The sequence below is a fragment of the Parasteatoda tepidariorum genome, chromosome 10 (assembly GCF_043381705.1).
Source record: "Parasteatoda tepidariorum isolate YZ-2023 chromosome 10, CAS_Ptep_4.0, whole genome shotgun sequence".
Classification (NCBI taxonomy): Eukaryota; Metazoa; Arthropoda; class Arachnida; order Araneae; family Theridiidae; genus Parasteatoda; species Parasteatoda tepidariorum.
Genome location: NC_092213.1, coordinates 64,212,666 through 64,229,078, shown reverse-complemented (window position 1 = coordinate 64,229,078; position 16,413 = coordinate 64,212,666). Strand labels below are relative to the sequence as shown.

At 30.9% G+C, this 16,413-nt stretch overlaps 1 protein-coding gene and 1 long non-coding RNA gene across 2 annotated transcripts in view; one reads left to right on the top strand and one right to left on the bottom strand.

The window, feature by feature from the left end:
- Nucleotides 1-16,413, bottom strand: part of LOC139426642 (uncharacterized) — a 116,436-nt gene that overhangs the window by 94,175 nt on the left and 5,848 nt on the right. The gene's annotated exons all lie outside the window — the stretch shown is intronic.
- LOC107446242 (monocarboxylate transporter 12-B-like) lies at nt 492-14,799 on the top strand. Its single transcript, XM_043050334.2, has 4 exons — nt 492-917; nt 2,368-2,511; nt 5,865-7,013; nt 13,886-14,799. Exons 1-4 carry the CDS (start codon nt 725-727, stop codon nt 14,029-14,031), a joined length of 1,632 nt encoding a protein of 543 aa, XP_042906268.1. The 5' UTR covers nt 492-724; the 3' UTR covers nt 14,032-14,799.

The window sequence follows — 16,413 nt, the reverse complement described above, 5'->3', positions numbered from 1 at the left end:
ATTCCTCTTCTTTTATTCTAATTAAAGAATAAATTCATTAAGTTAATCTCACATTATGAGTTATAAATCACTTAATTCAATGCTGTAACTGTGATTTCCCTTGTTTACACATATCTTAAAAGATACATAAATGATAATGAATGGTTCTTTTGTTTAGTAAATTTCCATTTTTTGAATTGTCCAGCAATCAATTGAATTCGAAAACAATAGAACGTATTTGAGTTGTTTCTATATTTATCTAACACCATCCGATCATTTATTACTCGAATTGCAGTGAGTTTCGTGATTAAGTTAAATATTTTTTTTTATGCATCATTAATGCAATAGTCAATACAATTTTGTACTGGAGAAGTAGTAATAAACAACTCATGCATGATGAAAATATGTGCATAATTCGTACAAAAGAAACAACAACTTACGTGAGAATTTATTCCCATCGTAATAAAAAAATTAGCATCACGAATAGAGTAATATTTCGAGGTTTTAGTATTTTATGGAAATTAGCAGGTGCCATGTCAGGATTTGTATTTGTCTAACTTGTGAATCGATCTTTTTTTTTCCTACTTAGTCATGAAAGCCAGAGTGAAGAGGCAGTCTTTAAACATCTTTTGCATTATAGTTCTAATTAATGTTTTTGATTGTAAAAGTGTTAATTATTCTAAAAGTGGAGCTACTTCCACATGAAAACTAGATTATATATGTTAATTTAGTAATTATCACTAAAATGAAAACATTTGGATATAATAGTTTAACCAGTTGGTTAGTACTGGCAGCTTGTTTTATGATAGGCTTTTTCATTGGATTGCCCATGCGTTTAGCTGGAATATTCTATGTGATTCTTCGAAATGGATTTCAAACAGAAAGATCAAAGGCATCACTGCCTATAGTCACGTATGGTGTCTTGCGAACATTTACAGGTAAGATAAAGGAATGATTTATTTCAATAACTTGCATTCTTCCCCTTGTTTATGTTAATCTTTTCGGAATCAGATCATCAGAAATAGTTCAACATGTTGACTTAAAAAGCAGCACAACGAGATCAATTAAAAAAGCAGATGACATTATTTGTAACATGTTTTGAAGTTGACTGATTTAGGCGAAGATTTTGTGAAGTATTGTTGGAAAACCGTTGAGGAAATTATGAAACATACTATTTGCTAAGAAGAACTGAACTACGCAGGATAAGAAAGTGAAGAAGTTTAAATAATATAATTTCTAAAAAAATTTCCTGAATTTTCATAAGTTCTGATCTCATCGTATGAAAAATCATCTGAGCAGATAGAACTGTTAGAATCTTATGGTTGCTTAAAAAATGGTTTTAAAGCTTTCTGGTATCTATGTATATAAATGTAATTTCTTATAATAACTGGATCTTCAATTTTAACAGAAGGTACAGCATGGTTAAACCATTTTAAAAGAAAACGAGAGTTATAAATAAGTGTATAAGGGTTTTAGTAGTTATGGTGCGGCTTCACACCAAAATACTTCATTTTCATTTTTATATTATTATGATAATCAGTGATTGATTTGTAAAAATTGAGGTTATATTGTAGTGCTTGGTAACATTTTTAAAAAAAAACATGTGTAACGTCATCTCCGAGTAACAGAATTATGTAACCAAAATTATGTGAGTATAACAGAATAAAACTTTGAATTAGATGCTTAGAAGAGTCATTACTTTTACTTATGGATGGTGAAATATTTCGAAATGCTGTCCCTTTTCGTTCCATACAAAGCTAATCTTAATTTTGAGATACTATCAATAGTTTTCTACCTCTTAATCTTTGTGAAGATTAAAACTTTTTTTGCGTGTGTGTGATATTTTCTTAAAAAAGAATTGTTCAATTGGAAGCCTGTAAGTGACGTCATTGTTGGCAAATAGTGGCCTTTTTCGATTCAGAAGCCGATCAGGTTTAACACACGGGCTTACTGGTATCCATTTAAATCTGATATAAACCACATGGTTAGGCATAATCAATTCCTTTCTTATCGAGTTGTATGAACACAATTGAAAAAAGATAAACTTAATGTTATAGATAAAGCTAAAGATATATGAATAAGCTTGACAACATTTAAAAAAGCTTGAATGTAATTTTTTCAAGCCGTTCTTTCAATCATTGTCTGTTTTTTTGTAGTTTAATTCGTTTTTTTTAGTGTAGTTTAACTTTATTCTCTATATTAGCTTATGAAGAGTTTCGTATTTCCTCTTTTCAATGCAGAAAGGCGTAATGCAAATAATAAAAGGAAAAAACACTGCTTTCAAATAAAGTCACAATTTAGAACTTTTTCTTACAAAGATTATTACGATGATTATTAATGACTAATTCTTGCATTTTTCGTAAATGGTACAGCAATTATTTCTTTTAGGTCCCTTTACTGCATTTCTGGGAGAAACATTTGGATTTCGAGCTATTACTTTGACTGGATGTATTCTTGGTGCTGTCGGGGTAGGTAGTTGCTATTTTGCCGAGAATATTACAGCAGCTACTTTTTGCCTTGGTCTCATCTACGGTAAGGTTCCATTACAATTTCTTTCAATAAAGCAACATAAATAAAATGATTGCTAAAATTACTAGATAAAAATTCTTCACTGGCTTCAAAAATATGCAGATGGAAATAAAAGTCGACATATTACAAGCTCTCGAAAATCAACTCCTATTCTCAAGACTTGCCAACCGTAAACGAAAAGAAACAAAAAGAATTTGAAATATAAAACGTAAAGTTCCCAACGAAAAATGGAAAATAAAGGTGAAAAACGAAACTAGAAGTAGGCGAGAGTGAATCAAAAATATATAAATAAATAATAAACAAATAAAAATGAAAAAACAGCAAGAAGAAACAATGTTGACGATCAGACGATCAAGGAAAATTTGGGTAAAATGCATTTCACTCGCTATGGAAAGATAGTGAGTAACTAATGTAGTTAACAAGGGAATCAGCATTGGATTGATTAAAACAAGATTCCAGGGTATCAAGATCAGCTGATGTGACGGGGGGGGGATAATTCTAGCACTGTCGAAATATAATGTGTGCCCAATATTCTAACAATGTGCAGCAATCGATGATTTATCGAATTCTTGATAAAGGAAATATGTATCGTGTTCCTTAATTTTAAATTTAAAGCTCGTCTGGTTTGCCCAGTGTAACCAAAGCCGCAGGTATATGATAAAGGCCCCAGTGATTCTCAATACTGATAGGATCTTTAAGATTCAATTTTGTTTTGTTTACATTCTTAAAAATGACTATAAAAAACGTGAGAGAATAATAGCAATTCTATAGTAAACAAGAAGGAAAAAATTGGTAAATTAAAAAATTCATTGCATTTATTGTTTTTACTTTAGCAGGTTTAAATCATCGGTTAGCAAAAAGCGAGTTGAGAAAGTAGAGTTCGGAGTTTAAAGAAGGAGAGTCAGAACAAGAAATAAGAACATTAGTGAGAAAAAAACATCAAGACAGAGCATAATTTTGCTTTAGGGTGAAATATGTGTTGGGAAACAAAATCATAGGAATTTTTAACAGTATGGATATTGTTAGACGTTAAAGGAGAACTAATAGAGAGCAATTTTATAGCTCGGGGTATAAAAGTTAGAAACAATAGGTCTTAAAACAAAGTTGAGGTTTGTGAACTTTAAATAGGACATAGAAACGATCGCAATTTGAAAATATTATGTTTAGAGCAATCCGAAAGAGTACAATAGTTTTGTACCTATTTCTAATGTCATTTATTGTTTGAAACTACGGTTGCAAGAACTCTATTACTCTTCATTAAAATTGAAAATATCTCACTAGTCTATTCTTGTGTTAGAAAATTGCTTTTCAATCCACAGACAAATCCTTTAAACTATTTGAGGTCTCTCCCATTCCTTGGGACATACTAATGCATTACTTCGGAAAAAAGTATTTAAATTGTCCAAATTCTCATGGTGGAAAGACATGTTGACGACATATTTGTCTTAGTAGATACAGTTTTATAGAATTACAGTGATACAGTTTTATAGAGTTACAGTGATACTGTTTTTCAAGAATTACTTACTGTTATCAACTGGATTGATAGCAACATTCAATTTCAGACGCAAAAATTAATTTTATTAAATAATCTACATGTGGAAATTAATGCAAATCCGTCCAAAGTAAGGTATGCTTATTCAGAGACAGTGCTTTTTTGGGCCAGATTGTATAATTTAATGAATAGTTAACACTAATTATTCAACATATTTGAAGTAACCCTTTTGAACCATTATGATCGGCAGTTAGTTAGTGAAAATCAAATCATTCGAAGAAAAGTTATTTAGGATATAATTTTTTATTTTGTTCACTGTACTTTTCACTCATACAGTATTGAATTATCATCAGCCAAAAAGCGACAGCGACCAATATGCAACTAATTGTTTTTGAAAATAAATAAAACTTAAGCCTAGAAAGTAAAGGAAGAATTAAAATATTCCCTTTTATGTTTCATCCTCAACTAAATTGGTCATCAGTGTTAGAAAGATACTGATCTTACTGATTTGTGACATCTAATAGAGAAAGAGAATAAAGATATAGAGATAATAGAGAACTGTGACATCTCACAAAGTTTTATAAAAAAAATTCCAGCAAGTATGATAATTACGGAACACCAGTGTATTTATTAAGAAAAATATTCTCAACTTTAATGAATTCGAAAGTGGTTTATGGATTGATTTGCAATTCATAATTACAATTTCGCTAATGATTACTATCATATTCAAATAATATTCCGACATATTTAATTATTTATTGTTCTTTCATTTTAAAGATATTTTATTTTTTTACTAATCACCAATAGGAATACGTTTCTATTGGGATAGGAATAGGAATCCCCCAATAGGAATAGTGAAAATTGATTGACTAATAGCGAAACACTGATCTAGTTCAGCATGTGACTCTATTAACCTAGTTAATGGCAATGTTTTAACTGGATCACGTGTCGGAGCTATTACCATCTCTCCAGAAATAATATTGCTTGCTACACGTGACAGATGGCTGAAAACGATTTGTTTAAGGCTTTACGTGGAATTTTTTTAATTACCATTTCAGAGAATTTTCAGTTTTAAACTTGGGATTTTAATTTAAAATCGGCCAGTATTTTATTAAAATTCTTAAAATATAACTTGTTGAATAACTTACTAACCTAAAAATTATCTTTTTAGACTTGTAACCTGCTTTTGATAACACCCAAATACCGAAACCCTTAAAACTTTTTTTTCATTGAGCGCATTAATTTCGTGAATGGCACTGTTCTAATTAGCAGCAGCAATAATCATATTTCCAGTAATAATTTTCTGACACAAAGACATAAGACTCGAACGAAATTAAAGGAGTTAGGTTGAATACGTTTTAAAGTAAATTTCCAGCTGAGAGATTTTAGTAATGAAGTTCTAAACTTTTAGTGTTTGTGCCGATATAGCTCAGGGGATAGAGGGTTTGCCTCCCCCCCCCCGAATGAGGTGAGGTAAAAATCCCTGCGTTAGATGAATGATACAAATTCTGCTTCCAGCACGCACCGACCACAGTGTTGACGGAAAATATCCTCAATGGTAGACAGATCATGGGTTTGAATCATCTTGATGTAGAACTTTTCCTCTCTAAGTAACGCAATAGCGGGTTAGTTTGTCACAATGCTTGATCCAAGAGTTCTCTTGTCTCCCTTGCCTTCAGTTCAGAATTTCAAGGCTATGGACTTGAGTCGTCAACTCAGAATTAGCTGGGCTACTTAAGGCCAGTTATAACATAAATTTAAAAAAAAAACAATTGTAGTTTTGTTTAAATTCCAGTCTGTATTAGTACAAAATTTTGAAATCATTTTTTTGGTTAACTTACTAATCAAAAATTTTTCTCTTTAGGCTGTGGATTAGCTTTTGGTAATACCCTAATACAGACCATTTTAAAGCTTCATTTCACTCAACACATCAATCTCGTAAATGGCATTGTTCTAACGGGATCATGTGTAGGAGCTATAATCATGTCACCGGTGATTACTTACTTAGACAGTGCATATGGTACGAAAGGAATGTTTTTGATTTTGGGTGGACTATTTTTAAATACCATTCCTGCTGCTATCCTCTTAAAGCATCCACATAATGAACGCAGAATTGTGAAAGAGTCAATTGTATTCTCTAATCAAAACACGTGTCATCAAAATCCTGCGTTTGTATTGGATGAAGAAGACCAACACAAAATTGATAGTACTCAACAAATACCGAAAGATCATTTGATAATACAAAAAAATGATGCTTCAAATAAAGTTCAAAATGTAATATGTGTAAATGGAGAGGCAGATAATAAAAACAAGGAAAATTCCGATCGGATGGCAACGAAATCCTTAGAAACAGATGACACTCAGCAGTATTTTCAACCAAAGACGAAATCTAAGCCTGATTCTGATGTTCAACTCGTGCGATATACTGAAAGAAAACCTTCCGTTAAAAACACTGAGCATGAAAATGGATTTATGCATGAAAAAGATCTAGCAAACAAAATTAGTCAACCGAAGGAGAGTACAAAAAGCAAAAACAAACTATCCTGGGAATCTTTTCGAGTGTTCTTAGATCCTACATTCCATTTCATAATGTTTGTGCAAAGTGTTTTCGCATTCCTTACAACCCTAAACTGGACTATTATAGTTGATTATGCTCGAGATAAGGGAATATCCAACGAACTGTCTGTTTACTTCGCCATGTTTATCCCGCTTGCTGAAATTGTGGGTAATTTGAGTCTGAACTGGATTACTGATGGTCATTTTATGACAAGAACGAATTTTAGTTTAACTTGCTTTCTAATATTACTGTTAGATGCTGGCTATATAATATGGACTAATGACTTTGCATTGATGATGGTTGGAGTTATAATCTTTGGTTACGTATCCGGAGCACTTAGCACAACATTTCCAGGACTAATTTTTGAATATATAGAACAAGAGCATCAAAATATGGCTCTAGCTTCTCGATTCTTTCTTTATGCGTTTCTCTGTATATTGAAAACTCCCATAATAGGTAAGAATGAAGTTATCTTTATGCTTGAGTTAACAGACCGTGGATATAAATTTTCCACCAACTTAGATTTGTTTTTTGAGATTGATCGAGTAGCTATTTTCGCATCGTGTGGCCATCCGCTGATAATTTCAGAAAATTAAAAAAAAATAATACCAATGCAACAGTAAAGCGTCGTGAAGAGAGGTCAAAACTGGGGAGCTATTTTCAATTGTGCGTTTATGCATTCTCCTTGAGTTTACCTGCACTCATAAACACAGAATTGATAATTTAGGTTATTTAAAAGCATATTTTTTCAAGTTTATTGCCAATTCTTAACAGTAGGTGCATTTTTAAAAATCTCACACATTTTTCCACCCAAAAAAAATAGTCTCAAGTAAATTAATTTTAGGTAATAAGCTTAATAATTTTTCTTTTATGAAAAAATATCAAACCCAAAATTATTTTAACATATCATTAGTAGAAAAATCGCTCTATAAAGTGTTAAAAAGCACTAGACATCAAAATGCAAGTTATTTCCTTTCTGATATCTAGGACAGTTTTTTTTGGAGGTTGTCGGAGTGGAGTCTGATGGCAAGAAACTTTGTGTAAAATTATAGGACAGCAAGGTTTTATATTATAGATTTTGACATTTAGTTTTATGTAAATTAAGGCTATATAAAAGTTGTCACATTTAACTACATTTACAGTCAGAAAAATGCTAGAAAACATTTAAATATACAATTATTTTTTTTTAAATTATAAGCAGAGGAAAACTGAAGTAATTGGAGCTTGAATCGGCTTCGAACTAAAGATAAACTACTCTGTAAAAAATTTTAGTACATCTAAACACCAATAATGGTGGCAACTACTTTACACAAAAAAAGGTACAGTGAAACACACAAATAACTCTTGGTGTTTCACAAAAATAAAAACCAAGAATAGCTGACGACCAATAATGTTCTTTTTACTATAGTGTAAGAAAGCTGTACCAATTGTTGGTATTAGGCAACACTAAAATTTATATTTACAGTAAATTACAGTGCACATAAGATTCAGTAAAGTTATTTTTGCGATACATTACAAAGTAAGAATTATTCATTTAGGATTCACACATATATTAGTTTTTAAAATAAAATTAGTTTGTGAACCAAACATAAGTGCCATACAAAAAGAATATTAAGACGAATTCAAATTAGGATCAACAAAACACAAGCAGATAGAATTTGAATAGAGTAAAATTATTTAATATAATTAACAGAGCCGTGGTGAATCAAAGGATAGAACACTCGCCTCCCTATAAGGTATCCCGGGTTCTAATCCCAGCGATGACTTGTTGATTCGAATTCCGCACCCAGCTCGCTCCGACCATAGTGCTGACGTAAAATATCCTCAGTGGTAGACGGATCATGAGTCGCCTCGCCGTCAAGCTAACCGGGGGAGGTTTTCATTGTTTTCCTCTTCATGAAACGCAAATGTGGGTTAGTTCCATCAAAAAGTCCTCCACGAAGAAAATTTCTCCCAATCCAGGAGTTTCCTTGTCTTCTGAATTGGGTTCAAAATTACAAAGCAAGGAGTTGAATATTAGCAGTCGTAAATTCAAAATCGGGTCGGCTGTTTAAGGACAGTTATAAAATAAAAATAATATAATTGACAGACATTTAAAAATTAAATTGCAATTAACCTTTTACACAACTAAAAACATGCATACATTTTGTAATTGTGAATTTTTGTTTCAGTAAATATATAACGGCGTGCAAAACATCGACAAACTCGTATTCGATTGTAAGCAATCGACTGGCGCAATCTTAATTAACACAAAATTGGTTTTTCGAATAATTCACGAATGATGTTATTGTAAGTGAATTTCATGTAAGTAGTGCTCTCAGTGATTGGTGTTTAGAATAAACTACTCATTTTAATGTGTGTATGAACACTTGATTTGAAGTAAAGTGTTCCTTTGCACTATTATTAGAGTTGTTGAAGTTTTTTTCAATATACTCTCCCGTATCTGACTTCATAACTAAATTAATAATAATTACTAATTAATTAGCACCCACTCAGTTTCAAATTAGCTAGTGAAATTTTTATATCGCAATCAAAAAGTGTTTCGCTTTCTGTTTTACGAATTTTCATTCACCTTATTTTATTAACATATTCATCTTTCGCGTTGAGATAAACTGAGAGATTCATACGAAGAGTACGGATTATCTAATTTGGACCTGATCTATTACTTCGATTTTAGTTCGGGGAATCGAGATATTCGGATCATGGAGATAACATAGTATTTTAATCTATTTTTATCAGTAAACCCAAAACCAATAGAATGCCCAGACAGCGGATATTCATTTGCTTTTTAAAAAAAATGTATAGGGCATCAAGATTAAATCTTAATTGATTTTTTTTTAAGTGTATTTCATAAATTTATACTTCCTTTCAAGCTTTTAACAAGTCGTTTTTAGATTCTATCTTTCACGCATTACTTAATGCTCTTTCTCTTAAAGATTTCTCAAACTTAACTACACTCATAATATTAAAAACACGGATGAAATGGTGAAAAATACAATGTTCAAAATTCTTTAGCAAAACTAAAGAGACCAACTTCATGACTAATAGCTTAACGCTTCATTTTTATCAGCATAAAATAAACTATGTAGTACGNTTACAAGTAATTGATTACTGTAATCAAAATTGTAATCATGATTACAGCTGTAATCAAAATTTTTTGAAAGTTGTAATCACGATTACAAGTAATTGATTACTTGTAATCGTGATTACAAGTAATTGATTACATAGCTGTAATTATCTGTAATCAATTACAGTTGTAATCGATTACTGTAATCAACGGCCAACTCTGATTTAAAGTCAGAAAAATGCTAGAATACAATTAAATATACAATTATTTTTTTAAAAATTATGTACAGATGACAATTTAAGTAAAAGGAGCTTGAATCGGCTTCAAACTACAGATAAACTACACAGTAAAAAATTTTAGTACATCTTAACATCAATAATGGTGGCTACTACTTTACACAAAAAAGGTACAGAGAAACACACAAATAACTCTTGGTGCTTCACAAAAATAAAAACCAAGAATAGTTGACGACCAATAATGTTCTTTTTACTATAATGTAAGAAAGCTGCACCAATTTTTGGTATTCAGCAACACTAAAATTTGTATTTACAGTAAACTATAGTGCACATAAGATTCAATAAAGTTATTTTTGCGATACAATATTAAGAATCATTCATTTAGGATTCACCCATTTATTCATTTTTGAAATAAAATTAGTTTGTGAACCAAACTGACGTTAAACATTCTGAGTGGCAGACGGATCAGGGGTTAGAGTTCCCTTCAGTCCGACTAACCATGGGAGGTTTTCACGGTTTTCCTCTCCATGTTACGCAAATGCGGGTTAGTTCTATCAAACACGTTCTCCATGAAGGCAAATTTCTTCCAATAATTTATCCAGGAGTTGCAGGAACCCAATCCAGTCTTCTGGATTGTGTACAAAATTACATGACTACGGAGTCGAATATTAGCAGTCGTAAACTCAAAATTGGGTCGGCTGTTCAAGGACAGTTATAAAATAAAAATAATATAATTGACAGACATTTAAAAACTAAATTGCAATTAACCTCTTTTACGCAACTAAAAACATGCATAAATTTTGTAATTGTGAACTTTTGTATCAGTAAATATTTAACGGCTTGCAAAGCATCGACAAACTCGTATTCGATTGTAAGCAATCGACTAGCGCAATCTTAACTAACAAAAAAATTGGTTTTTCGAAAACGAAAATAATTCACGAATGATGTGATTGTAAGTGAATTTCGTGTAAGTAGTGCTCTCAGTTATTGGTGTTTAGAATTAACTACACACTTTAATGTGTGTATGAACACATGATTTGAAGTAAAGTGTTCCTTTGCACTATTATTAGAGTTGTTGAAGTTTTTTTCAATATATTTTCCCGCATCTGACTTCATAACTAAATTAGTAATCACTACTAATGAATTAGCACCCACTCTGTTTCAAATTAGCACGCGAAATTTTAATATTGTAATCAAAAATTTTCAAGTTGTTTCCCTTTTTGTTTTACATATTTTCTTTCTGCTTATCTTATTAACATATTCATCTTTCGCGTTGAGATAAACTGGGAGATTTATACGAAGAGTACGGATTATCTTAAGTAATTTAGACCTGATCTACTACTTCGATTTTACTTCGGATAATCGAAATATTCGGATCATGGAGATAACATAGTTTTTTAATCTTTATCAGTAAACCCAAAACCAATAGAGTGCCCAGACAGCGGGTACTCATTTGCTTTTTTTTAAAAAAATAAAATGTATAGGGCAGCAAAATTAAATCCTAATTGAGTTCATCAAGTGTATTGCATCAATTTATATTTCTTTGCGAACTTTTTACAAGTATTTTCTAGATTCTAATTTTCACGCATTACTTAATGTTCTTTCTCTTAAAGATTTCTCAAACTTAACTACACTCATAATATTAAAAACACGGATGAAATAGTGAAAAATACAATGTTCAAAATTCTTTAGAAAAACTAAAGAGACCAACTTCATGACTAATAGTTAACGCTTCTTTTTTACTAACATAAAATAAACTATGTAGTACGAGGATTGTTTTTAATTTGATTATCTCATTCATAGGTTTTTAAATAACATATATAGAGGGGAAAGATTAAAATAAGGATAAGTGCAGGTGAGAAAGGAAAATACTTTGTACTTATCTTCGGCTAACGGACATCACAATACAAAAATTTTCGCATGAGAATCTACTATAAATTATTTATCAAATTAATTTGAAATAAAAAACGGAAAGTTTCTATAAAACTACAGAAATGCGTTCACTGGATCTTCGCATATATAAAATGAGTATGAAACATAAATGAAATATCATAAACATGAAACATAAATAATATAATCGTGTAAATAAAATGATAAATTACATCTCGGCTCTTAGATAATAAATCTCTTTCAGCTCTGAAACCACGACGCACATTATATTACCAACAGAAACAAAACGATTAAGCATCATTGGATAAAGTGCAAATCATTCAACCCCTAGTTTCTAGCATAGGATTTAGAACCCCGGTCCATGACGTGATTGGTAAAGACTAAACCCACCATACCGGGCGTTATTTATCTATGGAATAAACAATACTACATTAAAATAACTGAATATCGCATTAAAATATCTGAACTTCCTTTAGAGAAATGCGCAGTAAAAAAAAACGGTATTTTTAATAACTCTGTTTACTAGAACCTTGGTTATATGCGTTTTAATAACTACGCTGCCGTGAGTTGTGGAAGAATAAAAAACTACGCGCAAGATTAAATTATACAAAAAACATACCATTTATATAATTTTAAAACAATCAATAGAAAAGGAAATGCGCATGAAGTTCATATTTTTTTTTTACTCCAAATGAATAGAAATTTTTAAATAGATATTATATACACAGAAATGCTTAATTCTTATAATTAAAAGAAAAAAAAATTCAAAATAATTGGAGCAATTAAAAACAATACTTCCAGTGGACAAACGCACTTTGCAGCTGAAAATCTGAAAGGAATTGAAACAATAAAAAACGAAAATTATGAAAAAACACCGAACCGAAGCTGACGTCTTCAGGGGTGCCAGCTCCGGAAGCCATAAATGCAAAACCTTTTCCATCGAGAGAGCAGGACAACTGTCTAAAATTGCTCTCTCTGTACCCCAAAGGTTTTGCCCAAAGTCCAGGATAAGAATACAATACAAAATATAAAATACATAAAGCAAATGGAAAAGTATAAAATCAAGACTAATGCATAAGAATGAAACGCACAAATCCCATAACCTGCAATAATATTTCAACTTAGTTGTTGTTTGGCAGTCAGTAGTGCAATTTGGCTACTGGATTTGTTTTCAAGTAAGTTTTTGTGCGTTTTATTCTTATGTATTAGTCTTGATTTTATACTTTTCTATTTGCTTTATGTATTTTATATTTTGTATTGTATTCTCTTCCTGGACTTTGGCAAAACTTTTGGGATAAAGAGAGAGCAATTTTAGACATTCATCGTGCTCTCTCGATGGAAAAGGTTTTGCATTTATGGCTTCCGGAGCTGGTACTCCCTGAAGACGTCAGCTTCGGTTCGGTATTTATTTTTTCATTCTTAATTCTCAAAACTTTGAAGATTATGTTGAATTAGCTTTAACGCACACCTCATCTCCAGCAGTTCTACTTTCACATTTTTTTTCTTCATATATCTACATATTTCTCTAACCCAACTCTTTTCATATCCAGTCAATTCCCTTTATTTTTCTTTCACTCCTTCCATTCCCATTTGATTCTCCTTTATACTCCAGGAATTTTTTTTTTTACTGTCCAATAAAAACTTACAATCAAAAAAAAAATCAATCATCTTAAAAGTTAAAATCAATCATCTTAGGTTGAGAGTAAAGAATCAATCAAAACAAAAATATCTTTAACCAACCATGAATTAAAAATAGAAACTTATTGATCCATCAAAGGTTAGCCTTAACACCTCAGTTTGTATTTTTCCCACAGTTTGACTAGATACGTATATAAAGTCACTCCAAACAGGTAATCCAAAAACAGGATAGGTTTGGAAATACATTTTATCCTAAATATTCACTTCACATAAGGAAAAGGCGATGATATAGACCGCTAAATTAAAATGAATATTAAATTTTATAAGTTAAATTAAGGCATAAATTTTGTTAGATACAATAAAAGATACGTAACAGACTCTTGCTTTTTCTCTCTATATTTTTACTGATTTTTTGTTAATTCTTAGTTGGTTGAAGGGATTATCTAAGTTGATTGAAATGTGCATATTTTATTACATTTAATTATTTTATTTTACAGGATACTTTCGAGAAACTTTGGGATCCTATAACTGGGTATATGTCATAATAATTTCTTGCTGTTTTGCATGTAGTGTACTTGTAAAGCTCACGCCAGTTCTAGCATCATGTAGAAACAGGAAGAAACAGTCAAAGGAGTGCACGTGACCTATCGATGCTGAGATGATCTCAGTCATAGATAATTAGGCATAAGATTCAACTCATCTTATGCTCCATTTTCAAGACTTGCCTGACGTGAATAAAAAGAAACAAAAGTGATTTGAAATAGAAATGTAAAGTTTCTAACAGAAAATGGAAAAAGAAAGATGAGAAAACCATAAAAAATAAAGATGAAACCAGAAAGTATAACAACCAAAGTAAAGGAACAATGCTATGGCAATCCCATCTCCCGGGATAGTTCCATGTTAAAATATACTTTTTATAATAATTTTATTTGTTCCATTTTTATAAAATGAAACAATTATTTAATTAAACTTCTAGAATACTCATTTCAATATATTTATTTTATTTTTATTGTTTGCTTATAACATCACATGAATTTTTACAGTTGATTTTTTATACAAAACACTCCAAATCCAAATTTATTGTACTGGATTTACAACTATTGAACTCCAAAATTGCTTTCTTATAAATTCATAAACGTAATTTACATAAACTAAAAAACATAATTTCCTAGCCTGAAATATAGTGGCTAAACTACTTATATTGTGTATGTTATGCTATGATAAAACATATCGATAGTATTAATTACGCGTTATTGTTTGTTATCACAGATTCAAAAAAATAAAAATAAATAATCCTAAGAAATTGTACGGAGACGTAACTATCCTTCTAAATTCTATAAACAACACAAACTTGTTGACACCAATGAAGATCACTCAAAACTCAACCATTTTCTAATACACCCCCACCTAAATTGTGAGAATATAAGTGTGTACAGCGCATGAGCTAGTATTCTCTCTGCATCATCTTATGGAGAAATCGCAAGTGTTCAACATCTGATCATTCTTGTAAAAAAAAGAACAAAAAGCTATAAATGGAATTGGAACGATATTTTTAGTGACATTAGTGGCGTCGCTAGTCAGAGTTGGAAGGAATAAGATGGCGTGCTTCCTTCTTCTTTCGCTTACGTCATAGCGTGTTCAGTTGAGCTGAATTGTTGACGCGTTGAAAATTAATAACATTCTTTTTTCTTCATATTTGTCCAGCGTCACCACTGTTGCTTACATTTCACCTTTAACTCCTTTTTATTGTGCGATTCAGTTTCGATGAATTCGAATATCGTTCGAAATTTTAAAAAAAATTTTGTCACTGCAACCGTTACTGTGAGACTGGAGTAAAATGTTGTGTATAACACTTTTATATAAATTTTTTTCTACTTTTTTTAACGGTTTGTTCATTTGCGAGCCATTTAGGCTAAGTTATTATGTCAGGAAATCAAAGTAGCATATCCAACTTCAATGGTTTATAAGACACTAGATAAATAAAAAGGGTTAACATGAAATGTCCCGTTTCTATTTCGACGCATCGGTGTTCGTAATATAATATTGCAGGTTTATTTAACAAAATTACCCATTTACTTAAATACAATAAAAAAATATATAATTTCGTAGTCTTAAGCTTGCAATTTTCACCATTTAACCAACTCAAAAACTTAATAACAAATGTTAATATTAGATCAGGTGAGAATAATATAAGTTTGCGTTACTAACAGAGTAATATTTCTAGATTTTATTTATTTTCTCATTGAAAATCACCACGCTATTTATTTGCCTAATAAAAAGAAAACGGAAATTATTACCGCATCAATTTTCCTATAACAGTATGTTATTCTTATAGTTAAAGTTATTTTTATATTATGGAAGTGATTTTATCTCTATGATGACGTCAGTTCCGAGAGAAAACACGTGAGAACTAATTCCTGGAAGTAATCCAGCATTCAACAAGCAATAACATAATTTAAAAATATTAAAAAAGCAACTTTTTTATGGTTCTACATTTAAAAAAAAATTATAGTAATAGTGTTAAACTTATAAAAAGGGCTGGAAGTTAAATTATTATAACTTATATTTTAGGGTGTAACTTATAAAAATCAAGTTGATATTGTATTAATTAATTTTACGTTTTTTTCAGTCATTGATATAGTCTTAGTTAACTTTATGTTTATTTTAAACGAAGCTTATATAAAATCTATCTACACTATCTAGCCATTAAGGACTGGACACCCCTTGAACGGCAGGTGGACTCGTCCTGGCGGAATAAATACGGAACCTGTGGTTGGGGAAAGGGGCCGTTCAAAAAGTACGTACATCCCGAAGGGGGGGGGGGGGGATTTGCTATTATGTACGGTTTTGTACGATGGGGAGGGGGGGAGGTATTATACAAAGTACGTACTTTATAAACATACACCAAATTTAAATTTGACTTTATCCTACACACTCCTTAAGTAAATATTTAATTTTATTTAAAACATAATTATTTTAATTTTTATGAAAAAGGGGGGTAGACTAATAAAATGTACGTACTCTA

Excerpts from the sequence above, each read along its gene's own strand:
- LOC107446242 (XM_043050334.2), top strand. The coding sequence starts at position 725 with ATGAAAACATTTGGATATAATAGTTTAACCAGTTGGTTAGTACTGGCA. Across the intron at positions 918-2,367 it reads TGTCTTGCGAACATTTACAG|GTCCCTTTACTGCATTTCTG; the intron begins GTAAGATAAAGG and ends TATTTCTTTTAG. Across the intron at positions 7,014-13,885 it reads ATTGAAAACTCCCATAATAG|GATACTTTCGAGAAACTTTG; the intron begins GTAAGAATGAAG and ends TTTATTTTACAG.